We start from the raw sequence: 26,432 nt of genomic DNA, 5'->3' as shown, positions 1-26,432 counted from the left end.
TTGTTTTCCAACATTTATTGAGCCAAGATGCATATTTTACATTGAACAAATCCACACTACCAAACAACAATGTCACAAAATGTAATGTGTATATATATGTATTGAAATAATAATGATCGCGTCTCAATTTTCATACACATTTCGCATACTGCCATTGACGGCTGTTGAATTCAAATATTTTAACATGGAGGACTGGCAGTGAATTGTTAATTGTTATGAATGTCACTATATGTAACTGTCATAGATAGATGAACAAATATACATTATTTCGCATAAATAAATAATAATTAAAAAATGTCCTGCAGCAAAACCTGATGATCTCTCATGGCACACTAATGTGTAATGGCACAGTGGTTGGCAATCACTGGAAGAGTGGGTAGTAGCGTGTCACATTTACTCAGTTACATTTACCCAAGTAACATTTTGGATAAATTCTACGTGTCAGAGTTGTTTTAATGAAGCATACAGACTTTTTACTTTTACTCAAGTATTTATGTTAAGAAATGGTACTTTGACTCCGTTACAATAATCTAGATGACGCTCGCTACTTTCATTTATCAATAATTGCTTGTGCCATCTATTTTCAGACTTTTGTTTTTGACTTCCGCATCGGGCGCCGTTGCTCCAATCCACCGTGATTACCCCAGTGATGTTTGACTCAAGTGTTACCTCTGAACACAGCCACATGCCAGTTGTAAGAGGGAGTACATCCTTGTGCAACCAGATTTATTTATTTTTTAAAATTTTATTTAAACTTTATTTACCAGGTCAAAGACAAGTTAAAACATAACATCTCTTTTGCAGTGCTCATCTGGCCAAGAAGGCAGCAACTTAAACGTCAACTCCAAATCAGTCACATTCAATTTATTTTAGTTGTTTATTTTCACCTTCCCTCTCAAAGAGAAACAAAAATAAATCAGTTGAGATGTACAAACTCTAGGTAACATTAATGGTGGAAAAACTTTGAAAATAATTTATCTTGGTCAAAGTTCTTTTACAGCACAAAAACTTGGCATTTGAACAGGGGTGTGTAGACTTTTTATATCCACTGCAGCCTCATTCCTCTATTTTTAATCTGTCTGGTGAGCCTACAGTATTGTGCTGTTTAACAAGTAGAAACAGTATAAGACCATTTATTGAAGCTGAATTTGCCTTAATTTATTATTTTACAAATATTTAATTTTATAAAATTGTATTTACTATGTTTTAGATTAATTGCTATTGTTCAGAAATATCTGAATTTGCACATTCAGATTTTATTCAGTGAATCTATTTGATGTTCATACTCTGATTTAAAAAATAAATCATAAGTTACTCCCTAGTTACTCAGTACTTGAAGAGTTTTTTTTCACTGAGTACTTTCTTACGCTTACTCAAGTAATTATTTGGAGGACTACTTTTTACTTTTACTTGAGTCATATTATTTAAAAGTAACAGTAACAATATTTGGCTACTCTGGCCTCCTCTCATCCATTAACTATGATCGCTCTATGGTACATTAGAGCGGCGTAGGCCATTAAATAAGGAAAACAGTTTTGCAAATGTTTTTTTCGTACCGTTTGCTTCTGTGTTGCTGCTGCCTGATGTGAGTTGTGTAGACGTTTATGTGGAGTCGCATCGGATGTGTGACTTGAAAGCATCCATCGATTCAGCGCATCCTCATTAGCGTCACAGGTGAGCTGGATTCTTTCCCAGCTGACTTTGGGTGAGAGGCTGGGTACACCCTGGACTGGTCGCCAGCCAATCGCAGCCAAAGAACTATTGACACACACACAATCACGCCTATTAGACTAAGGGGTGTCAAACTCATTTTTGACACGGGCTACATGGTCGTTACGTTTTCCCTCAGACTGTGACACCATATACAGTAATTGTTCAATCGCTTCATCCTATTACATATACACAACAAATGCATGGAGAACGAGTTTTGAAATCAGAAGTCAAGGATAATAGTTTGTTCAACTACAGTTGAAGTTACTGTAAAAAGTGGTTATGGAACAGAAAATTCTTGCAATAGCTCAACATTATTCTTTATTATAAATGTTGGTACAGATTTGAGCAAGAATCATGGAAGTTGATGCAAACTCCACACAGTAAGGCTGGAGATATGATTCAAACCCGAACCTCCGAACTGCGAGGCAAACACGGTAACCACTTGAAAATATACCGTCCAGTGTTTCTTCCCATCAAAGGCAAGTTTTCCATGCCACACTGTTGGCTCTATTTATTGCATGTGGTTTTCAACCATCTCCATAGGAAAAGTAGCCTTTATGAATAAAACTGAATGGAATTGTCCTGTTGTTATCGTTGTAGAGTATACTCGTGCGTTCCTTTAACCACTGCAGGCTTTCTTGACTTAACAGTATCTTTAGCAGGAGGCGAGAAATTGAAAGTGTCCGACCGAGGATGGCGATGGGTGGGGTGACGGTATGAGTGGAAAAGAAGCAGAGGGGGAGGAGGGGGTCTCACAGGCAAGGAGGAGGGAGACGCAGACAGACACACGCAGCCGGCCCACTGGTGTACTCATCCCGGTCGGATCCACGGACACCGGTCAAATCTGGCAGGAGCATCCCGGAGTAGAAGGAAGGAAGGAGGGAAGGAGGGAAGGAGGGAGGACGCGTCCACGCACCTCAGTGCGCCCGCCCGTGGAAAGTGTCGCGCGTCCGTGGACAGTTGGAAGTTGAGAGAGTGAGTGGAGTACATATCGCGCCACGAGTTCTTCATCACAGTAAGTAAGTAAGTAAGTAAGTAAGTAAGGTTTGTTTGAGTGTGCATCTGCGCGGATTACAGTTGAATTGGGTTTCATTGCTTTTATATTGATTCTTTAACAGGCGCGTTTATTGCATGCGTGAAACAATTGCGCATTAAGCTGTGAAAGTGTCAACTCGCTGAAAAACTGCAGCGCAACACTCCATTTACAGTTTAATTTATGATTTATAGCATGACTACCTAAAACGTGAGCGCTTCATGGTGCATTTTCAACGTGAAATTTGCTCGTGTTGATAAAGCCTTTAATTGTTGCAAACACTTTCAACTCGACGTTCGGCAAAAAAAAAAAATTTCTCTCTCCCCATAACGCGGGAAAGACTAATGAAGTTTTATTTAAAACTAATTTGTGTTTTTTTATGTCACCATTTCGCTTTTAATCAATTTATGTTTATATATCAATTGTATGTATCATTCTACATTTGGCTCATAATTACTTTAATTAGATTATCTTAAACACATGTTGAACAACTTCGTTTAACGAATATAAAACTCAGTTTTGTTTTTATGAAATAATGATAATACATGCATTATAATGTGAAAATTTAAAATTGCAAACGTTTTTCTTAACGGTACCATCATATTATCTTTTTAAAATATATTTGATTTCTTCACCATTGATTGCTTGCAGGTTTCTGCATGGGGGTTCATTTTATTACAAATCTGAACCCCTTTAAACTAAATCCAAAACTGGGATTGTAAAAAATGCACCCACATTTGCAACAAGGTGCATTTTACAAAACCTAATATTACAGTGATATGCAAATTTTAGGGAGTGTAAATAAAAAGTGCTAAGTGGTATCGAAAATGGAAGGATGGCTTATTTCTCAGACCTTGCACTCAACATTGAAAACTCTCCTCTTCATTCCTTCTCAGCGCCGCTCACAAGGAGGCGAATGGACCTCCACCGCCCCTTCAAGATGGACAGCTCTTCCTACATGCCAGCTCCCCTCGCTTCCCCCGCGCTCATGGTCCTCGCCTCCACCGCCGAGGCTGGCCGAGATGCCTCCGTCCCCTGCCAGGCGCCCAGGCCCTTCGGGGTCCCCGCTTCGGTGGAGAAAGACCTCCACCTGCCCTTCCCCTCGGCATCCTACACCTTCGCCTCCATGTACCAGCGCCAGGGCCCAGTGTCCGGTGCCTTTCCTGGCCGAGAATTCCCGTCCTCCCTCGTCCACCTGCACCCTCAGTTCACCCCACCGAACTTGGACTGCTCCACCCTGGGCATTCTCCACCACAGCGGGGTCGGCGGCGCCTTCCGGCCTTTCTCCTCCCCGCATGACGAGAGGGAGCCGATCGGGTACCACTCGGCCTTCACGCCTGCCAAGAGGCTGAAAAGTTGTTTCTCGGAAGTGGAGTGCAAGGAGTTTGACTTTGGCCCCCCCGGAGGCACCATTAAAGCTGCAGAAGACTCGGCAAGGAAGCTGTTCTCCATGTCTGGCCTGCTTTCTGATGGTGAGGCTTCATCCAGCCCGGAGGAGCGCAGGGAGCACAGTGAGTATACATCACACAACGTACGCGTCTCTTAAATTCACACACTGCCTCTCATTTGACTGCTTGATAACATTCTGTGTTTAATGGATTAAGTTGACATGATTCAGCTCAAGAGATTTGCAGAGTTGCTGTCCAATGAAAGGTCTCTACACATATCTCCACATTTTCTGTGGTTATTTATCTTACATATTAAAAAAAAAAAAAACATTCTGCGATTGGCTGACGACCAGTCCAAGGTGTACCCTTCTTCTCGAGTGGTCATCTAGGATATGCTCCGGCTCGATGGATTAAAACCCACACAAAATTGGAGCTACACACTTTTCATTGGACGGCAATGTAAAAAAAACAAAAAAACACTTTGCATTACCACTGTGGAGTGTCCACATTATCGAGGAAAATGTGTAGTTGGTCGCCCCCTTTACAGCTGCAACAGCTTGCGCTCTTCTGGCTTTCTACAAAATGTTGCCGTGTGTCGGTCATTGACTTAAAAAAGAGGTCAATGAGAAAAGAGGTCACAATCTCAGTTGTCGTTCATCTCAAAGGTGTTTGCACATACATTATTCCACACCAAACTCAGCCATGCATCGCCTTTATGGACCGCTCTTGATACACTGGGACACAGTCATGCTGGGATTAAAAAATAAATAAATAAATAAATAAAACAGGAAAACCGTTCCCACAAAGTCAGAAGCTTACTTTTGTCCCAAATGTCTTGGTAAAATGAATAATTAAGTTTTGTAGTCCAAGCCACCCACTGATGGATTATTTGATTGATTGAGAGTGTCTCCAATGATTTTTGTCCACACCGCATATCTCGTTATAGTTTCCCTTTTGCTGTCCACGCGTGCTTGTGAGCGACTTTGGCACAAATCATGTGAACAGCTGCACTTGTTTAGCTCAGTGATCATTAGCCACCTATGACCATTAGGCCTATTGGAAGTCAGACTTTCCTTGAGCAGCAGAGATACACGGGAGCGTATGGCGGGCAGACGTCGGAGGAGTGCGCGTCGGAAAAGGAATGACATCCTGTCAGAGATAACGAGGTGGCAGAGATAGAGGAAGGGATGGAGGAGGATGGAGAAAATGAAAGAGGGAAAAAGTGTGAGAGAGAGCAAAGCGCCTCAGCCCGGGCTTCCTTGCGCAAAAACCCTCAGTGCAAATATGGCCGCCCACACCAGACATCTGATTTGTTGACAAATGAGTGGGAGAGGTGTCAGTCAGCATACAGGGGAAGGAAGAGACGCTCCTCATTACTCCCGGGGATAATTGCCCGACGTTGCGGGGGCACCGCACAGAGGAGGGAGAGGTAGGAACTGGGGGGAGTCAAGGTGAGGGGGGGGACAATGCTAGGCATGATGGGAAATCAAACCCTCCTCAGCGGCGGCCGCTACGGGGCCCGCCTGACACTTCAAAGTGAGCACAGAAAGACAGAGGGAAGACAGCATCCAAAGGCTCGTCAGATCAGAGGGGACACTATCAAAAATAATGACAATGAGAAAAGGGAGGGGGGTTGGGTGAATGGTGGTGGTGGGGGGTTGGGGGGGGGGTGGGGTACAGATACACCTGAAGGAAACTTTCATCCCACACAAAGGACAAGGAGCAGGAACAAGTTGTCTTAAGAAAAGTTTCGCATGTGTGCGTCTTTTTCTTGAAACTTGATTTTTTTTGTTGAGTGACAGGGCCTGGGAGGCGCAGCGGCGGGAAGGAATCTCAATATGGAATTTTAATAAGGACGGGAAGGGAACGCGAAGCGATGGCAGCCGGCGTGCTGGCGTGAGAGGTGTGTCTGCCTGCCTGATGGTGTTTGCTCTGTGCAACCGTGCATGTGCGCGCCGCTCACCTCTTGGTTTTTGGGAATCTCATTTAGGGGAATGTTGACAAGGACAAAAGACGGAAGGGAAAGTGGGGGGGTCGGCTCAAGTTTGGGGGTGGACAAAAAATGGAATCTGCTTTTGCAGCTTGATCCAATTAGTTTGGAGTGAAGGCAAACTTAAGAGCATTAATGCAATTGAGCTCCCAGCACTTGCTTCAAGTCTGACATGCACTTGTTCCTCTTGACTGACTAACAGACAGTCACTTCAGGAACTCAAGTCTTAAGTTTTAAGCCTGGAAATTTCTCGGGCTGGGAGAGTGCACAGCTTCCAGACTAGACAAACCCTCGGCACGCAAACAAGTACAAGCTAGACAAGCAAGTCAAACATTTCCTCATTGGTGGACTCATCTCATTGGCAAATGTTTCTTGCTCACATCTAAGATGGAGAAAGAACCGTAGAGCTCCTTCATTTTTAGGACAAATATTTGAACAGTTACTGTTCTATGTGATTGCTACTTATGGTGATGCTCCAGAGAACGCTTTGTCATCAGCTTAGTTTCTGTTTTGGAGGTTCAGTCTTGCTCCATCGCCAGTCACTCACAGGGCACATACGTACATATACTGTAGATAAACAACTATTCACACTTGCATTCACCACGATGCACAACATATTCGTGTGTCTGGAATGTGGAGGGGAGTACCCAAAGAAAACCCACGGAAGCACGGAGAGAACGTACAGACTGCACGCAGGAAGGCTGGAGCCAAGATTCGAACCACCGTGCTGCCCTCTGCATAATCTAATGACATCCAATACGATAAGATCTGTATCAATCGGTATTATTTTTGTCTGTACAAGGATAATAATGCCCAGTTTTGATTGACATTGTCAGAGAAGTTCTAACTTAACAATATGTTATTTCTGTGGTTATAGTTTGCCGTGGTGTACAACTCCTCTGATCGTGCTAAGAGCAGTTTCTAATACTTAAGCTAAATAAGGCGACTAAAAATATTTAAATAAACGTGTCAATCAAAACTGTACATACTTCAAACAAAATTCAGGCATATTAAACTGGTAGTTATCGAGTATATGTGTACTCTTAGTTATCTTTGAAAAATGAGATTATTTGATACAGCTCCTATAGTGTATCTCATAGATGTTTCCCAAATGTTGGAGGCCTCTCTGGTCAGTGTCCACATCTGGCAAGGATGAATCTTCTCATCTGGCCTATGCATCATGGTGGCAAGACACCTCCATCTGCCCTATTAGTGACTTCCCTCTGTTGATTTTTCCCTTCCAGAGTCTCCTCAGTTTTATCAGTTAAGGTCTGGGATGCTCGGCGTGCGCTGACAGCTGTTCAAACAGTCTCGCCGCCTTTCAAAGGGCAGATGCTTGCAGCCGAGCGAGTCGTGCTTATTTTCCTCAGGGAGATGATCTCTGCTGCTGGGCCGAGCTGGAACCAAAATGGCCCTTTACCGGGAACAAAAGTAGGGAAACTGGAAGCCATTGGCCAGGTCTGATGGATTGTGTGTGTGTGTGTGTGTGTGTTTGTGTGTGCGTGCATGTGTGTGCATTTGTATCAGGGTGCCATCACTGGTAGAGAGCCAGACAAACAGACAGTTTGAGGGCTTTGTGCACAACAAATGATCAAGAAACTTAAAATATTCATCAAATAATCACTAAATAACCATTAAATATTATTTTTATATATTAAATCCCCTGCCCAATTGGCACTTGATCATTTTTTCCAAAAGATTTTCCAAAATTTGCCAACAGAGGGAAAGACATCAAACTTGACAGGAATATCAAGGACAGTGTTGGATAAAATTCAACGGAGCTGAATGCAGAGCAAATGCTACTTACATTTTAACTTCTTCTGAGATTTTAGAGACAGAGTTTATTTTAAGATAAGTAGACCTTTTTCCATGCCTGCACCAACAGAAAACTGTGTGTTCTCAAACTCCCTACAAAACCAAAGCCTGAAGGCATATTTTGAGCAAAAAAATGGACATGTATTTGAAATAATGGTACACCTACATTATATACCATAAACAGCATTTATTTAGATTGCATATGCATAAATGTACATATAGACATACATTCCATGGCTGGTGACTAGCCGAGGATGTACCACGGCGCACGCCCAAAGTCAGCTGGGATAGGCTTCAGCATGCATGAAATATATTAACATACAATTTCAATCAATTCAGTCTAAATTTGGAAAATTCCCAAATCCAGGTTTAATCCAAAACAGAAATGTAATCTCATTCCTAAACCATAACTGGACATCAGAGTCGAGGCAATTTTAGAAATAACACTTGACTAAAAATGAGGTGTAAATCATCATTTAAATCATTAATTTGTCTATCCCAGATAGACCTGGAAAGGAACAAAACAGTAACTCCAAGTATTGGACTAGTTCTCATCTGGGGCTCAGCGTCTATTAGAACAAAATGTTTAATTGTGTGAAAAACAATCTTTAAGAAGGTTAATAGAAGGGGAGCATTAAAATGCAACACACACTCACTGCCCGGTGTTGGCTTGTTGAAACAGAATCAATATTACATAGTACCATGTTAGATTTGTCACGTGGATTATTGGTCACGGTGAAGCTTGACGGGTTAAGCTTGCTGCATACATGGCTTAAATGGGCCCAAAAGGGTGTGTGTGTGTCTGTGAATGTGGTTTTGTGCATGAACGTGGTTGTGTTTGACCGTGTGAGTATGCATGAATTCCCGTTGATACCATTGCATCTTCTCTTGAATTCATCTCCAATTGTCAAGTTTTCCATACTGAACAAAGCCAGTTTGAGCTAATAACAGGCTGAAGTAAAAAAAAAAACAAAAAAAAAAACTCTCACAATTGTCATCCACCAGCAATTCATGCTTGTTTATGTCTATATAAAAGTTGCTTTGGCATATTGACACATGAATGCAAGCCCCATAGTACATGATGACAAGGACGGCGGCTTGTCGCAGACGTCCGCTCTTATTGAGTGGAGCTTCCCGTTGAAAGACACCGTTTGCATCCCACTGGCGGACTGCAAGGGGATCAATAGCAACCACTCAATTCTCATGCATATACATCTAGTATCTGCTCAGCGCTGTTATTCCCAGGATGCACGCACCTCCTCATCTGCACTCCACGCACCAACTGCTGCGCTCCCCAAATGCTTATTTAAGGTTTGGATTACTTTGTGTTGTGTTATCTAGCGAGCTGAAGCTTGTGTATGTAACAAGAAGAAAGCAAGATTTCTTTAAATGAGTGTTTTGGGTTTTTAAGTTTAAAAGTTGTGGGACACCAACTAGTTAGCCGGGACGAATTTTAGCATTTTTTCCTCCCCATTCTGATCAAAGTCAGCTAAGGCTTTGTTCCCTAACATTACATTACCCTGAATGATTATCCTGTGGTGTGGAGTGTGTTAAGAGTGATTCTTTCGACCCTGATCAGCTCGGAAACCAATCGGGGCTGTATGTTATCTTATACTGTATGTTAAACCTGTTCAATATTTACGATCGTAAATCACGAGGTTGGCCTATTCACGAACGCCGTAATCATGACATGAAACAGTATGAAAGCCAATAAGGAAGCGACCTGAAGATCGCGCTGTTGCCGGACATAAAAAGAGGAGGAACGGTCCAGTATATGCTGAATGTTTGTACAATGTGTTTCACAAGACATTCACCACAATAAAAATGACTAGAGCAGAGTTTGCGATTGCAAACGCATGTGCTAAACGTTAGCCTAGCTTATACTATTTCTTCTTCTTTGTATTTTCCAGCAGTCCGGATGCCCTGTGGCACCATGTTTCCTCTCACAGGTCAGTCTTGGTAATATAACAGAGATCTGGTTTAGGGGAGGAGACTCGCGATTGTCAAAAGAGATACTGGTTGTATGTATGTGAGTATATGTGTAAGTATGTGTGTGGTTATTCCGTGTTGGGTTGGTGTGGTGCGTTGGACATCTATCAGAGCAGTAAGCACAGACATGCTGATTTTTTGCTGCGTCATGTGTTGGGCCTTTCACATTTCAAAAACTTAAGAGGGTTAAGATGTTAATAATCGGCGTGTGTGTAAGCTACAAAGAAAAAACATTACATTCTAATGTACAGTCTGTTTATTTCCTCCAAATGGCATACATTTCAACACAACACAAATTATGTGTAAGTAATTAAACTTAGCTGGTAAAATAAAACTATCTGACTCGGACAATATTTTCTTGGTTTCCTCATGCTAACTCAGCCATACTGTATATAGAAATGGGGGGACATGGAACAAGAAGTCAGAGAAATTACTTCAAAAACAGTACTATGAAGATTACGAGCCGAGTTTATTTATACATATTCATTTATCATTGCTCTGTATTAAATATAGAAAGGACAGCTGCACAAACTGTTGGATCTGGTCTTCTTCAGCTTTGACTCAAGCCAAAGGGCAACCAAAATCCACATTATGACCAAAAGAAGATAGGAACCCATGCTCCAGTGAAGTGCCATGTGCAAGCAGCTCTCCGACTGACCACACCGGTAGTCGTCTTGTGCGTTTCGAACGCTCCGGGAGGAAGAATTACAATATTAGTGGTTGCTTGTGTTTGATGTGTTGACTGTTTCCCCTCCTGTCGTGATAGTAGTTTGTTCTCCTAATGTTCTCCCAAGTAAAAGAGGCTTTCATCTTGGCAGGAGGGGGAACTCTTCAGTGCTTTTTCCCTCCTTCCCCTCATCCTTTCCATCAAGGCCAGTGAGAGGGAGGATGGAATTTTACTTGTCATATATTTATATTTAGATACGCCGATTGTGTGGTCGCACCGTGCAAAACGTTTTGGCCAGTGCCACCCTCAACCTCACATTTCCTTTTATCAACATCATTGCCCATCTAAACTCCGTACTGTTTAGTGCTTTTTCAATAACAGATTTTGTTTGTTTGTTTTAATTGTATTATTTGGGGTTACTCTGATTGGGAAGCTCTCTAAGTCGTGTCAGACATGGCACTCGATCGATTGTTTTCACTCCAGAAATTTGCTGGTGACATTTATTATTAATGCAGATGTCAGATGATGTCAGATATCATACTTGTTTATTAGGTTATTTTGCTTACAAACTGTATAAAAATAACAAACCTTAATGTTACACAAAACATCTGATTTCTAATCGCCAGCATGCGAGAGCTCAGCTCATTAAGGACCAAATGACTGTCATTAAAGTTACGACCTGTGTTTTATTGTTTTTCCATCTTGATATGAACAGTGGTTAACTTATTTTTATGTCAGTTAAAAACACTGAAATGATATATATTCGTCGAGGAATATTTCTATTATTTTCTTTTGGAACATTTTTGTTTCCAAATCTAAACAAATCATAGGTTGACTAGTGTTGTGTGACCGCTTGTTCGCCCACAAAGGTTCCATTGTAATCAACTTTTTAATGGGCATGGCCTTCATTCTTCATGTCATACATCAAGTTTCTCTTGCCATATATTTTGAAAGAATGAGCACTGGCAACTATTAATATTTTTTATTTACGAATGCTACTGCAGACGTTTGGTGCGTGTTTGTGCATGTGTGTGTGCCTGTGGTCAAGCGTCTCTGCAGGCTCAATTGTGTTTTCAAAAGAGAGTGTGTCAGGATGTGGACCACACGGCTTGCTGCAGACAGACAGGATCTCTATAAGTCTGGAAGGAGGCTTTTACAGTAGCAGGGGGACACGTGTGTGTGTGTGTGTGTGTGTGTGTGTGTACGTGCGTGTCTTGTGTGCACGCTGAGGTCTTTTGTGATGACCATCAGCACCTGTTAGACCATCATGAGTCAAAACACAACTTGTCGTCACTGTATCTGCCTCAGTGTCCCACTGTGATGGGCTCAGAGAGGGAAGGAGGGGTTCGTGGGTGGGTGGGTGGGGTGTTGAGTGGGGGGGCTGGGGCGGCGTTCACAATGAGTCCAAGGCCCAGGGGTCTTTAAAATAACACCCTTGTTTCAACAGAGGCAGCCTTTCCTTCTTCCTCTCTCTATTTTCTACTGCTTTCCCTTCTTTCCACCTCTCTGTCCAAGCACCTGATCAACCTGCATTGCAGCTGCTTCTCATCTCACATCAAAGTTCTGCACGCACATGTGTGCGTGCATGGGAAGGAGTCGGGGTAACGGTGGAAGGGGGATTTCTGGAGATTGAATCGCGTGTTCCTCAGAAGTGGCACGCACGCACACAACATCCTTCGCCTCGTCCCCCGAGCCCAACAAATCAGTGTCGGCCCATCGACATGTCAGGGAGGGCAAACGTTGAGGTTAAACACATGCTGCTCACTCTGTCTGTCAGTGTGTGTATGTGTGTGTGTGTGTGTGTGTGTACGCCTTGTGTCACAGACAGACCTTATTACAGCATGTCGCTTGTGTAGTTTTTATTTTTTTGCGAGTCTTCCAGCTGTGGAGGAGCTTGCCAAAAGCCAAGTGTGTCAAAAAGGCATGCCGGGCTTGATGGCTTTACCTCCCCCAGTGCACACTGTTCTGACATCATTGTGTGACTTTAAGCCATTGTTTTCATTTGTATACATTTTTTTTAATGAAGCAGCATGGCAAGATGTATGTATGCTTGAAAAGTGATGTTTTAACTGAACTCTTCAAACTTTACACTTCACATACTCATGCAGGGGAAAATCCCTTTTAGCTCATGTAACCACTAGCACAAGCTGTGGTGCAGGTATTTTTAAATCTTTCATTTATGTCAATTTAATATTAAGACATTGTTTTAACCATTGTAATTTTTCATTTGGCCCTCACATTTCAAGAAGAATAATTAATCGTCACTGTCAGTACAAATTTGGTCAATTCCATATATTTTCACAAATCGATACTATTCGTCAGTCCCCACGTGGGTCTGTTATTTTTCCCAATTACTGACAATCTAAAGTGTTGAAAATGCCATGCTCTCTTTGGCGATGCAATTTAAATGTCTCAACAAACAGTTTTTTTGGTTTCCTGAAAAGTGATGGTTTTGGAGATGTGAGGATTCCTGCCTACTGCAGCACAATTATTTTCTTTTGCTCTCTCATGTGACATGGTATCATACTATATGTAGGAGGAAAAAAAATGAATCAGAATGGATATTTAAAAATTGTAATCAGGCCTCTTCCAAATGTGGATAAAAATATGTGTCATGCCCGCCAAAACATCAGAAATTAACACGCTGTAACTTCACCCAGCAGCAAAAGGATATGAAATATGTGTCGCTTGCAATGTACATGTACATGGAAAAGACTGTCCAAAGATTTCGATCCACAGTAGGCATGAAATGAGAATTAGGCATTTTAACCTGCATTATAAATCAGCCTAACAGATGGACCAACAAAAACAAATACATGACAAATGTTCACATTTGTTAACAGTTCAACAATGGTGCCTAATAGTTTTGCATGGTGCAATATTGTGTAGAACTGACATTTGCTAAATTATTTTTAAGTACAGTATGATTATTATTGCTGCAGTAATTGCAATGCTACTGTTTGCTTGACATTCTGACTAAGCACACCTAAAGGTCAGATCCTAAAATCGCCACTACTGCCTTAAAGGTCAGAGTTGACCAGGTTCGACCTCGTCGTGCAAGGGGTGTAAACACTCTCCCCCATTCCTCCTGAGAGAATAGCATTGAGTCTCAGCCATAAATCACATGCTTTATAATTGGTAGGAAAACAGCCGTCCAGCAGTATATAACCTTTTATGTGTCGTCTCAACTCTTTATTATGGTGCTAATGAGTGGCCAGGCATCAGGGTTGAAGCTGCAAGCCAAGCCAGTTTGGAGGAGAATGAAGGTGTGTGTGTTGGGTCGGTGGTCACGTTGCTAAAATTCTGCTGACTAATCTCTTCAACCTAAATACATACACACAGGAACTCAGCGCACTGACACACACCAGAGGGCGCGCATATTTACACTGAAGGATATGCGCGTATGCAATCAGTTTCTCTCGCACGCATAAAAATGCACACACACGCACACACAGGCTCAGCAGTGTCCATTACAAGATGCCATTAGTATGGAGATTGTGCTAATTGTCCTCATAGACCACACAGGCAGCGCTTGGCAGGACTGCTGTGAGGCCGCTGGGCTGGGTCACGGCGCGGAGTCCGCTTCACACATCCTATTGTCTGGGCTGTGACTCTATTAGTGAATTTACCAATCACTGAATAATTATGGGGTGCACATAGTGGATTGTTTCAACGCAAATAGCGCCAATGTAGCACTTCACCATAGCAACATCCTTGTTGGGTTAAACGAAGACTCTAAATCAGGGGTGTCCAAACTTTTTGCAAAGCGGGCCGGATTTGGTCAGATGAAAATGTATGGGGGCCGCCCACTCGGCCTGACATTCCTCGAACCATTAGCATTGTAAATTAACACTTTGCTATCTGCAGCGAGGTCGATATAGCAAATGAGAATCTTTTGTCAATTGCATTACCAGGATAGTTAAAGGTTAAAATAAAAATAAATTAAATACAAATGAACTATTTTATGAAATATATTTTTTATAAACATATATTTATTGATTTTGTTTTAACAAATCACATCCCAGTGCGTTTTGACAAAGAATAGCATAGTGACTATACTATTCTGTCATCTGATTAGACTATACTATAGTCAAATCAGGCTTCTTTATACTTCTTCTTTATAGTCGCGCAGGCGGCGACCGCACTGACATCACTGCGGCTATCCCGCACGCAGTTTGCCTTTGTACTCGAGCGCAACCCACGCGCACAGTTTTGAAAATGTACTGCAGTTCTCCCCCAAGTTGGGGGTATCGCTACGGCTAGTATTGACTAGGACGCCACAGGTTGGAGTTTCCTCTGCATTTTTTGGGCCATTTCCGGTAGCTGTTTTTACTTTCCTTTCCGTAACAAGGAACAAAGCAACAACAATGGCGACCGTGGAACAGTGCCTGCTAGAACAAATGGACCTAGATGACCAGATGATACGTTGAATTATGCTGCAAAATTGATCAAGAAGCTTTAATGTAGGAATACAGTTGGCTTACCACTGCATTTTGCCCCTGAAGGCTCGTGTTCAGCGCGTTCAGATGTCGTGTTATGTCAACTAAAAATCCAAAATCAGCCAGCCAAACAAGATCAGAGAGTTCCGGGATCGGTTGTCCCTTTTGTACCAAGAATGGTCCGATTTCCTTTCTGAGGGAGTACAATCGCTGCAGTGCAGACCCCCGACTGAGCCATCTCATGTCGTTGTGATACACAACTTCTCCATATTCAGCGTGGATGTCGAGTAGAAACTGTTGAAACTGGCGGTGGCACAGGGCTCTGGAGCGAATATAATTAATAGCCTTTATCATATCGTTTTTCATAACGTGATCATATTTCAGATGTTTGGCACATAGAACCTGTTGGTGAATAATACAGTGGAGTTTTATAGCTTTGCCTCCTTCTTCGCTGACCTTTTTGCAGACTAGCGTTGATAGCCCACTTTGCTCACCAACCATGGCAGGTGCGCCGTCTGTTATAATCCCAGTGATTTTATTCCATTGTAGTTTCATGTCATCTACGGTGGAACAAACAGAAGCAAACAAATCTATTCCTCTCGTATGGTCCTTAAGGCTCTCAAGGTCGAGTAGCTCTTCACTCACGTTCATTTCATTGTCCACTCCTCTCAAAAAAATCAGTAACTGAGCGGTGTCAGATGCATCCGTGCTTTTGTCACAGGCTAATGGGAAAAAGTCAAACTCCACTCCTTTTGCCTCTAACTGTCTCTTGATATCAGATGAAATGTCTTCAATCCTCCGTGCCACAATGCTACGACCCAGGCTAACATTGGCAAACTCTTGCTTTTTCTCAGGACAAATTTTCTCCACCCTTTTCATCACGCAGTCTTTAATAAATTCACCCTCAGTAAAAGGTCAGCGCGTTCGTTCGCCGTTAGCTTGTCGTAGTTAGCATGCTTCGTGTGATAGTGCCTCTTAATATTGAAATCTTTGAAAACAGCCACAGTCTCTTGGCAAATTAGGCAGACACAGTTGTTTCGTATATCAGTGAAAAAATACTCCGATTTCGACTTGTCCTGGAAACGGCAGCACTCGTCAACGTTCCTCTTTTTAGTTTCAGTTGCCATTTTAAAAATGGGCTAAAAATATACCACAGGGGTAAAAGTTCACACAGGGGTCTCGCGATGAGAGTGCGGCCACAGATCTACTTCCGCCCTCTGGTGAAATAAAAAATTGCTTTTTTGTATGCGTGTATTGTTTACTGTGGGAAACTATTGATTTTATGACAGGATGCTTCGGGCCGGAAGAAATTCGGACATGGGCCGGATTTGGTCCAGGGGCCGGACTCTGGGCATGCCTGCCTAAATTGTCCTTAGGTGTGAATGTGAGGTTGAATGGTTGTTTGCCATATGTGCCCCATGATTGACTGGTGAGTCCAGGGTCTACCTCTCTGTAAGTGTCAATCAAAACTGAGCAATTTTTTAATGCAGCCTTCGTGACACATGCTATTTTGTTTTGGCTCTCATTAAATAGGTGTACCTAATGAAGTGTCCAGTGAGCAAGTCCGTCAATACGTGGCTGCGATTCACCCCTTTGTGGACATTTTAGTGCAATAGCTTCACTATTAAACTCCATCTCCAGATCTAATCCCAAATACAGTATATGTGCGTGAACCTCCAAGAAATTACACTCTTGATGGGCCGGGTTTGGCTGGTGAGCATTCAACCTCCAAAGCAGCAGCAGCAGCTCAAAGTTTCTGATGAGTCAAGTTGAAGAGATTGAAACGATAGCGGCTCCTGTGTTGACCTCACTCAGGGTGAACACAGACAAGAAGATCTATACCCGCAGGCGGCGCCGCAGGCCCCTTTGTTCTTCTTCTGTGTTTGCTGACAGATCAGAGGGGCTTATTGACGGGGGCTCAGCGAGCCTACGTGTTAGGTCTGTGTATATTTGTAAGCGATATATTCATGAGTGTATGCACACATTACTGCACTAGTGTTTGTAGATGTACATATCATACGCATACTTACATACTTGTGCCCATCTTCCTGAAACTATGCAACTATGATGGGATTTACACTGCAGGTGCATGTCCCCACATTTGATTGAATGCCTATATCCAATTTTTTTGACTGTCTATTTCCATGTACATATGTCTATGACACATATCTTACTTTCATGGAATACATTAAACAACCTGCATGTGCAGATGCCAAAATTAACAACTAAAGACATCTGATTGTACGCTTTTAAGTGCTGACCTTTCCAATGACATCAGTGCTTATCTGTCCTTAATCTCACTTTTCATGGTCAATATTGATGAGAAGTAATTTTACTGAAAAAAGTAAGAACTGATGTGTCACGAGCAAACCACTTTTTTTTTTTCTTGGTGTGAGGTTGAATTTGTTAAAAAAACAAACTCAAGCATTCAACAAGAATGATCTGTTGTCCTTTGAAAAGCATCTATCCATCCATTTTCTAAAGCTGGAACCTATCCCAGCTGACTTTGTGCAAGAGGCAGGGTAAACCTTGGACTGGTCGCCAGAGCACCTATAGACAAACAACCATTCACACGTGAGACAATTTAGAGCCTTCAGTTAACCTAACATGCATGTTTTGGAAACAAACTTGCTGACCACTCATCTGCGTGTCCTTTAAAAAGTAGGTACTGTAGCTCCAATTTTTGCGAGCTTTAATTAAATCAGAACACAATTATTTTGGTTGTTTTTCAGGGGAAAAAAATTCACTGGACAGCAGCGGTTTTTATTTTTATTAATTTTATTTATTTTTTTGGGACACAATATCTAGCTATGTGTTGTTAAATCTGGAGTGATACAAGATCAGCTGTCATCTCAACACTGTTGATCAGCAGTTTAAATCCCCCTCATGACTCTCAATCACATCCTGTAAAATATATACTGTATCTTACTGGAAGTGTTTGCTCATCCAGGCAGACACAATAGCATCCTTTAGGAAGTGTGACTAACCCAAACACAGGTGCATCACAGAGTGCCAGGTGCATGTTCTCTCGAGGTACCAGCAGCAGTCAACACTGTTTTGGAGAGTATCGGATGTTATCCGGTGAGGCGGTGAAGGGACGAGCCCACTGGTGGCTTATCTGTAATCATGTCTTCCAATGAGGCCGAAAGGCTTGAAAACAGTCGCGGGGTGGTAAACGACACTGTTCTGAAATTCTGAAAGGTTCTGACGGGAGGGACATATGCGGGCCTTTTTGTGGTTACATTCTCTTGTACTATCTAAGGCAGTTTTATTTGTCTTTTTACTCTGGTGGTTTTAAGGAGCTTTCAACTTACCTGTGAAGTGCTGCGTCTTGATTTCAAATATCTTCACCTGCACTACACGTTGTATGAGGGTTAGCTGTGTGTGTGAGGCGAAAGCAAAGATTTCTGTTGTGTGAGGGATTTGTTTCAGTTGGATCAAACTGCCAGATGACTGGGACGCATCTTTCAAGGATACATCATGGTGCATTTACAGATTTGTTAAAAAAAAAATCCAGAGGTTTTTGAAAAGTTTGAAAGCTTGCATATAACAACATTGTCAAATCTTTTGAATACCCTTTGTTTGCATGTATTGGTTTGTTGAGTATGATTTATGTAATTAATACGTTACAAGCACTGTTGTGTTGTTCTTTTCCTACAAATGCCTACACTAACCCTTTTCTGTGTTTTAATGGAAAATATAGCATGTTCATTTTCATTTTCAAGTTCCAAAATTACAAAATGAATGGTTGAAGTGAAACATTTTTCAAAATCTTTTTATTTAGGTTAAAACGGTGTTGTATTAACTTAAAGTTTTGAAAATGGCACACACTTTCAAAAAATTATTGTTTTGTCTGCCACATGCCTTAAGGACCAATCATATCCAACACATAAGCACCGTACACGTAAACTAAGGATAAACTTTACTACATTTTTTAAAAGTGGTTTCTAGGAATGCTACACAGGAGGAAGAAATGCCACCTTAATAGGAACATGGAAACTGAAAAGCAGTGAATTACAACTTTCTTTTCGCTCAAACAAAATATGGCAACTGATGGATTCATTGTGTTGAGACAAGATTCAAAAGCTGGCACTGTGATACAATGTGACAGTATATTTCAGAGTGAGTGCAGGCTGATGGCATCAGAATGAGTGACAAGCCACCGGTGAACTGCTCTATCCTTTTCTGCACTCGCCGGCTTTCTTGATCCTGTCAGACTGACGGCACGGCAAAAGGATTGGCGAAAGGCTGAATTTGGCATTTTCGTGCCCCTAGTAAAAGGTCTATTACATCTCACGGGCTAAAAAAAATGTTTCAGGAAGAAGAATGAAATTACTAGAAACAGATGTTTGATTCAGATGTACATGACGTCTCCATCAGGTTGCAGATCAGTAAGGACATATAGTGTAGAAATAAGGGAGCATGTTAAAAGCAATTGAAATCGCTTTAAAAGCATCTCGTTTACTTTGTTTGGGTTGTAATTCTAAGATTACATTTTTTTTTTCCCCTGTTTACTTTTGTCAACAAAAATGAAATAAAAGATGATTCTTTAATGATATAAATAGGTGCGAGATAATAATACTAATAATACATGAGTATTTTCAGCTTTCTCCTGGTCACAATGATTACCAAGACCCCCACTGGCATAAGCTACATTTCCACCAAGCAAGAAAGTTCGGTCTTTGGTTTTTCTGCTGACAAAAGTTCTGAAGGATGCTGGAATTATTGATCTGCACAGTATTGCTTTTTGTGACCCTTTGTTTGGGGTACAAGCCGCAGTGGTACAAAATCTAAAGGGCAGTGCGACAGACATGCTGTTGACTGGTTGACAGCATCAGGCACTCACTTGCTACAATGGCAATGAAACGAGGCCTTTTCTTAATCGAAGCTGGTCTTTTTGTCTTCCAATGTTGTCCTTTGTGAAACAGGGCTATTTACTGATATGCAAGGATTTTGAGTCCAATGTTAGAATAGCAAATGTTTTTGCGAATTGTTGACTGTTGCAGTTTTCTGGTTATTATTCTAATGTTTTTAAATCTGATGTAATTACATGAGAAAAAGTCTTCAAGCTGATGTGTAGATTTGCTGTGAGTGAGCACATAAGTAGCTTTATATCACGCAAATGGCCGAGGACAGCTCCTGACTTGCACTAGCTCACTCCAATCTGTAATTCACTATCACAGATCATTGAGCCATGCATCTCAATGAGGGCCAGATTGATTGGCTGGAACAGAGCGGAGGCAGCGTTCGATCCTTCGCCCTCCGGTCTTGGGAAGGGAAACGTGGCCGCAGAGTCCAGCAGCTACCCAGTCCACTCTCCATCAACGGCATGATTGGACTCATGCATGCTGGGCCACACCCGCACCTGATTGAACAATTGTGGTGACAAATGGAGAAGATGAGAGAGAGAAAGGGCAAGAGGAAGACTGAGATAAATTTGGGGTTGTGTGCTGATTGACCTGTGGTCAGAGAGGTTATGTCCATTGATCTGTAGGTCAGGAGAGAAAAAGGGATTTAGCCTGAGGTGCTTCAGAATGAGTCCATTTTAGGTTTAGGATTCCTGTCCATTCCCAGCAGGAGCTTTTTCATCAACTGATTCCCCAGGACTTGCAGCTGTTCCCTCCCATCACATGTGGCAGCTCGACGTAAATCCCAAAGAACTAGTGAGGACAAAGGCCAATCAATGTTCTACAAGAGGTTGATACAGATCTTATTAGTCATTGAATCATCATTAGCGATCTAACGATGCATTGATTTGTGCAAGGGGCAAAGGTTGCTGTGATTGTGGCCAGTGTCTTTAACACATGAAATACAATTGATTGCTCAGTCGGAGGGATATTTTTGAAGGATGCTGGAATTAGATTGGACAGATAGAGGCGATCTGAGGTCAAGCCTTGCAGAAGGATTTCTTTTTCTTTGTTCACGCTTGTGACAGCGCTATCATCACAAGCGCAGATATCTTGAAATACTGTGTCAAAGGCACGTCGTGTTTCAAAGCTGCTTTGAAAGTGGAGGAAATGAGTGAGCTGGTAGCAGATGTGTTACTACAGGGCCTATTATGTTGCTCATTAAATACCAAACCTCTCAATAGGCCATTATTTCCCCAATAAAAAACAAACGGCGGCTTGCGTAGCCCCCTCCCCCCCTCTGTGGAGCGTAGATCTACCTCAGACGGCAAAAAGTACTGACTAATATCCTGCATGATGCTTTTAAATTGGAAGCAGGCAGTCTCGTAGGGTGTGGCACAGGTGTGTCGGGAGCCAGTGGCTTTTATAGGCCTCCATCTCCTCTGAAAGTGTGCCAAGGCCTTGCTTACTTACCAACCAGCGCAGAGTTAGAGACCAGGCGTTAAAACTGCACTCCCTCCCCTTCCCCCACCCAAATCTCTGCATGCCCACTGCACATATAGAGTCTGTGCTTGTTACTGTTTTATAGAGGACTTTCTGATGTGCTTAAGGAATTGTTTGATGATTGGGAAAATGGTGCCGGTTGCACTGACTTGTCTCAGCAGTTTATCGGCAGTGAAAAACCCAACTCGCGCAAAGTAAGCACCGTGTCCTCAACAGGATGTTTGCTCGCGTGTCTCCTGCCATTCAAAGCTTTCTGTTCCGTGTCACATCAATCAAAATTATACCGCGTCCACAGGTTTGTCGCCAGGAGGAATAGGGGGGAAGGGGCCGGTGGGTTTTGGGTTGTTCGTCACAATGTCTTTCCCTGCAGAACAGCCTTTTCATGCCCTGGCATAATGTCAGCGGGTGACATCCCAGCCTGATGTGATGTGGCATTCACTAAAGGTCACGTTAGGCATCTCTGCTCCATCTGCATCTGCTGAAGTGGCAGCCGTCATATGGGCGCTGGCATCGGCCATTACCAAGGCCCTCAGGGGTGGGTACGTGATGTTTTGAGGATTTTTTTTTTTAGAGGGATTTTGATCTTGTTGCTGCAAGGCTGAGTACTGGACATTTTGCAGCTGTGACCTGCTTCACACTTTCAGCTTTACAAGGGGAAAAGAATGTAGTATCAAAGATGTACTTTATTACATTGTGTCACAGTGTAAATTCTGATCTGTGGCTGGGTCTGATCTCATTTTCCTTTTTAATCGTAGTGTTTAGAAGCATTCCAGAAAACTCAATTTCAAACCTTCAACCAGGAGAAGTTCAGTGCAATGTTGATCGGAGTTCTTACTACAGAAGTCAAATTTAAAATCTTCTGTATCTGTATTTACTGGTCATACTAAAATACGAACAATAGCATAACGAGTTCTTCATAAAGGGCGCTGTTAGGATAAGTCGCTCTTTCTTTTTTGCATTATGTTATTTGTGAATGTCACCTAGTACCTGGTATATATTTCCTTAACTGTTATTTTAAAAATATTATATTTAATGGGATTGAATAATCTCAGAATGTTTTAAACCACTGTTTTGATTCCTGTGTTGTATTGAGCACAATAATGCTGCCCGGAGATGTTATGGCTTAGCGGAGGTCTGCATGGATGTTGCTCAACTTCTGTAGATTTCATGTACTTCTTGCGACAGCAATCACCAACTCCTCGGTTGCAGCGAAGTAGTTCGCTCGATTTCGCCTCACTTGCTTGAATACTGGATTACCCAACCATCCGTTCCACACAATCGACATGAATTTTAACGCTCAATTCATCAATCGACTGTGCTTTCTGCATAATGACAATTAATCTAGACAACACCCTTATTTATCACCATCGCCAGCCATGTTTTTTGCTTGTTAGGCTTGAAATTACACTGCCTCTTCTCAGTGTTCTGGAATGCATCTTTTTTTTTGCAGTTAAATCTATAAGGTGCTACAACACAGTAGAAAATGAAGATGTTTCTTTGTGACACACATTATGTTTCTAGGAATGACACTTGAAGTGAACAAATGAAGGACACACTGTATACTAGACAGCCAAGAAAGGAGGTCCTGAACTGGCGAGACACCTCTAGGAAAGAGAAAGGAAACAATCAGAGACACTCACACAGTGAAGCCATTAGATGATAGGCCCTTCAAACTGGGCAAGACCCAACAATAGCGCGCCAGCAATCCATCCGAGCTGGTTGCTGTAGTGAGGGAACAGTTTACAAGGCCCACAAGCAGGTTTTACAACACCCCCGTTGTTGTGTGTCTGAGACCCCCCAGGCTGAAGAGGGTCTGAGCCTGACTGAACCTGACAACATTTATGTGGGCAGGGGCAATGCGTTTGGAAACGTGTAAAAAAGTGCTCGTGAACCAGCTACTGTCACTTTCGCAGCACAAGCATCGACTCAGCAAACACACTCCAACAAAATGCACATTTAATCTGATGTTAGTATGGATCAGAGGTGACGGATGCAGGGTGAGGCTACAACTGGAGGGGGTTTGAGGAGTGGAATCCCAAAAGTGGACCAATAAAACACCTGAAAATCAAATCCCATTGCTCTTATCGTGGCGCCTTTCAGAGACGTTATCTGTTGAGGTAATGTGGTTATAAATTCAATTTCAGCGCCAAAATTTCATTGTTTACTGATGCCGACATGTTGCGGGCGGCAGAGCGCAGCAAGCGCAGGAACGTTCGATGCGTGTCGGGAAAAGTCATTTCGGCTTCCACAAGGGGATGCAAAAAAGGTGTGATGGGGGAGGCGGTGACACAAGGAGAACTGTCACTCTCCCAAGGACACCACTTTCTGTTTCCCACCCTGTGTTTTATTTCGAGGGCATTTTGTCCTATTTAGCTGCGCATTAAGGGGGCACAAGTGGCTGTTGATGTCACAGGATGCCTCTTACGAATAGATTTTGGATGGATAATCAGGTGCTCCCTATCCACAAAACTATCCATACCTGCTTGTTATAATCTACGTAGTTTAAAAATTATAACCTGCAAAGCCATTGGCTTTTTCACCTCTTTACGGAAACAGAAAATTAGGTGCGTCTTGCCTCCTCGCGCTCGGTGATTGATGGCTTTCAGGAGTAAATCACCTCATCTACTAGGTAAAATCTTGATATAGTGGAGCTACTTGGGATCCCAGCTGGCTGCTGATGGCAGTAATCCATCAGTGGTGCCCAATGGGCCGAGTGGGCCTCCTGGGTAATGTTCCTATTGACAGCCTATGATGTCGACACACTGATGGCAGGGACACTGCAGTGTGCGTGTGCATGCTTGTTTGTGTGTATGTAGGTGTGTGAGTATGTGTGTAGCCGAGTCTCTGCCACTATCTGTAATTAGTATACTTCGGTCAACAGAAAACAGAAAACCACACAGGGGAAGTATTGTTGTCTGAACATCTCAACAGTAGCAACAACCTGTAATTGACCATACATCAAATATAAATATTATTTTGACCTATATTCGGTGGAATATAACACAATTAAAAAAAACAATCACAAGTCGCAACAAGGTGTTTAAAATATTTCTATTGAATAATAATCCCATTTAGCTTTTTGCAATTTTGTTCAGTACATTTCCTGCCACAACACCCATCTATAATAAGCCATCTAAATTAGATTTAAACAGTTAGAACATAGATACAATTGCTTTCCATTTTGCATTAAGTTTTTAAAAAAATGATTATTTTAACTGTTTTATTGTCAGTAGTACTGGGTGAGCACATTTCTAAGCACACATTGCTTGTTTATTTACATGTTTATTTACATTTTTGAGACGCCCTACTTGGTGGAGGATGTTCATGAACAACTATTATGCTCCCACTGTGTTCCACATTGCATGGCTCGAACTTAACTCTTGAATTTGTGCAGGTGGCAAGGTGAAGGTGCTGTACGATGCCGGGGCTCCAGTGTGTCCAGTGTGTCAGAGCGTTCTGCGACCAGGGGAGCTGAAAGAGCACATGGAGCAGGAATTAGCCAAACTTAGTCAGATTCAAATCAGGTACCACAATATGATCAGATATTGCTTCAAAACCTCTCAGAATATCAATGTTTGCAAGCTCCAGTAATAATAATAACAATAATAATGTATTACACTGAGGCTATGTTCACACAGCAGGTCAATTCTGTTTTTTTTTTTCCCAATGTGACATGGATCTAATTTTTTTATGTCAAGGTGAACAGTACAATTCAGATTTTTTTTCATAGCCGACCCAGGCCTCTTTCATATGTGGATATAAAATCGGATATGTAACCGACGCAAGTGCAATGTGGGAGGTCGCGGCATGCTCATCCAACGTACTCGGCATCAAAAGGTGACAACAGTCACAATTGTTTGACAAAACAGACACGCCGCAAAACGGCATAGGGGGAAGAAGCAGCAGAAAACAGTTAGTGGAGAAAAGAAAATGCTTTACAACTGGGAAATATAAGAAAATGTTGGCTCCGGTTGTACAAAATCCTTGAAATTGCCACAAATGCGTCATGACGAGACCGCCGCGTGGGGCTGCATTCCGTCTACGGTTCAAGTCAAATTTGTTTTTGTAATGTGAATGACTACATAAAAAGATCAGATTGAACAAAGAAATCTGAATTGGGCGTCATGCCCTGCAATGTGAATGTAGCCTTCGATATCACTTTTCTAGGCACTCAAAGACGCTTTACATTTGCACACATTATTCATTCACTCGACAGTCACATCTGGTGGTGGTAAGCTACTTGTGTAGCCACAGCTTCCCTGGGGCATTCTGACATTAGCGTGGCTGCCATTCTGCGCCTACGGCCCCGCCACCAAACAATATCATGATTTCCAGCATTGTTTGTCATATTATGTTGTCCTGATAATTTTACGCAAGCAGTATCTCGAACAGTAGCCTCCAACCCTGGTAGTTTCCTCAAGTGGTATGTCCCATCTTCTGTCACTTGTGTGTAATGTTTACAAGTTGCCTCATTGTTCCCTACATATTTCATATTGCAGACTGCAGCCTCCAGGTAACAAATCATAGACGGCCAAATAATGTCCCACTAATAGATGCTTGGAGGCTAACGTGCTTGCTACACATAGGAAGAGCCACTTGTGAACACGCGCACACATACACACGCACACACACACACACACATACACACACACACACACACACACACACACAGACACAGACACTCCACAGAAGCTTTGACCAGAAGAAGGATCTCGCCAATAAAGACATTACACTCCAAATCTGCTTAAAGACCACTTGGTGGACGGTAATGGTCTCAAATTTAACTTACCCCGCAGGGACACTGTATGTGTATATATGTGTGTGTGTCTCCCTCTCTCTCTCTCGCTCTCTCTCACTGTTTGTATGTATATATATATATATATATATATATATATATATATATATATATATATATATATAAACCATGTACATGTGTCCCTGTGTGTGAGATAGATCGAGTGAAAAGATGTGAAAGGGGGTTGGTTACAAACACACATACATGCAAATTTAGACAAGATAAAGCTGGCTAGCTGATGTTTATAGAACCA

General features: G+C 42.2%; 1 protein-coding gene across 6 annotated transcripts in view; it reads left to right on the top strand.

Annotated features, from left to right (window-relative positions):
* Positions 1-2,424: 2,424 nt before the first annotated feature.
* The window catches only part of rnf220b (ring finger protein 220b), a 39,876-nt gene continuing 15,868 nt past the window's right edge, over positions 2,425-26,432 (top strand). For 2 of the 6 annotated variants that reach the window (XM_061779178.1, XM_061779175.1), the window contains exons 1-4: positions 2,425-2,728; positions 3,643-4,257; positions 9,850-9,888; positions 24,779-24,908. In XM_061779178.1, coding sequence (XP_061635162.1) covers positions 3,663-4,257; positions 9,850-9,888; positions 24,779-24,908 — 764 coding nt within the window. In that variant the 5' untranslated portion in view covers positions 2,425-2,728; positions 3,643-3,662. Of the gene's footprint in view, positions 2,737-3,642; positions 4,258-9,849; positions 9,889-24,778; positions 24,909-26,432 lie in introns of all 6 variants that reach the window. The other 4 variants (XM_061779181.1, XM_061779180.1, XM_061779176.1 and 1 more) reach the window with 3 other exon arrangements.

This window comes from Phyllopteryx taeniolatus, chromosome 7 (genome assembly GCF_024500385.1).
Source record: "Phyllopteryx taeniolatus isolate TA_2022b chromosome 7, UOR_Ptae_1.2, whole genome shotgun sequence".
NCBI lineage: Eukaryota > Metazoa > Chordata > Actinopteri > Syngnathiformes > Syngnathidae > Phyllopteryx > Phyllopteryx taeniolatus.
This window is presented reverse-complemented; position numbering and strand designations above follow the sequence as displayed.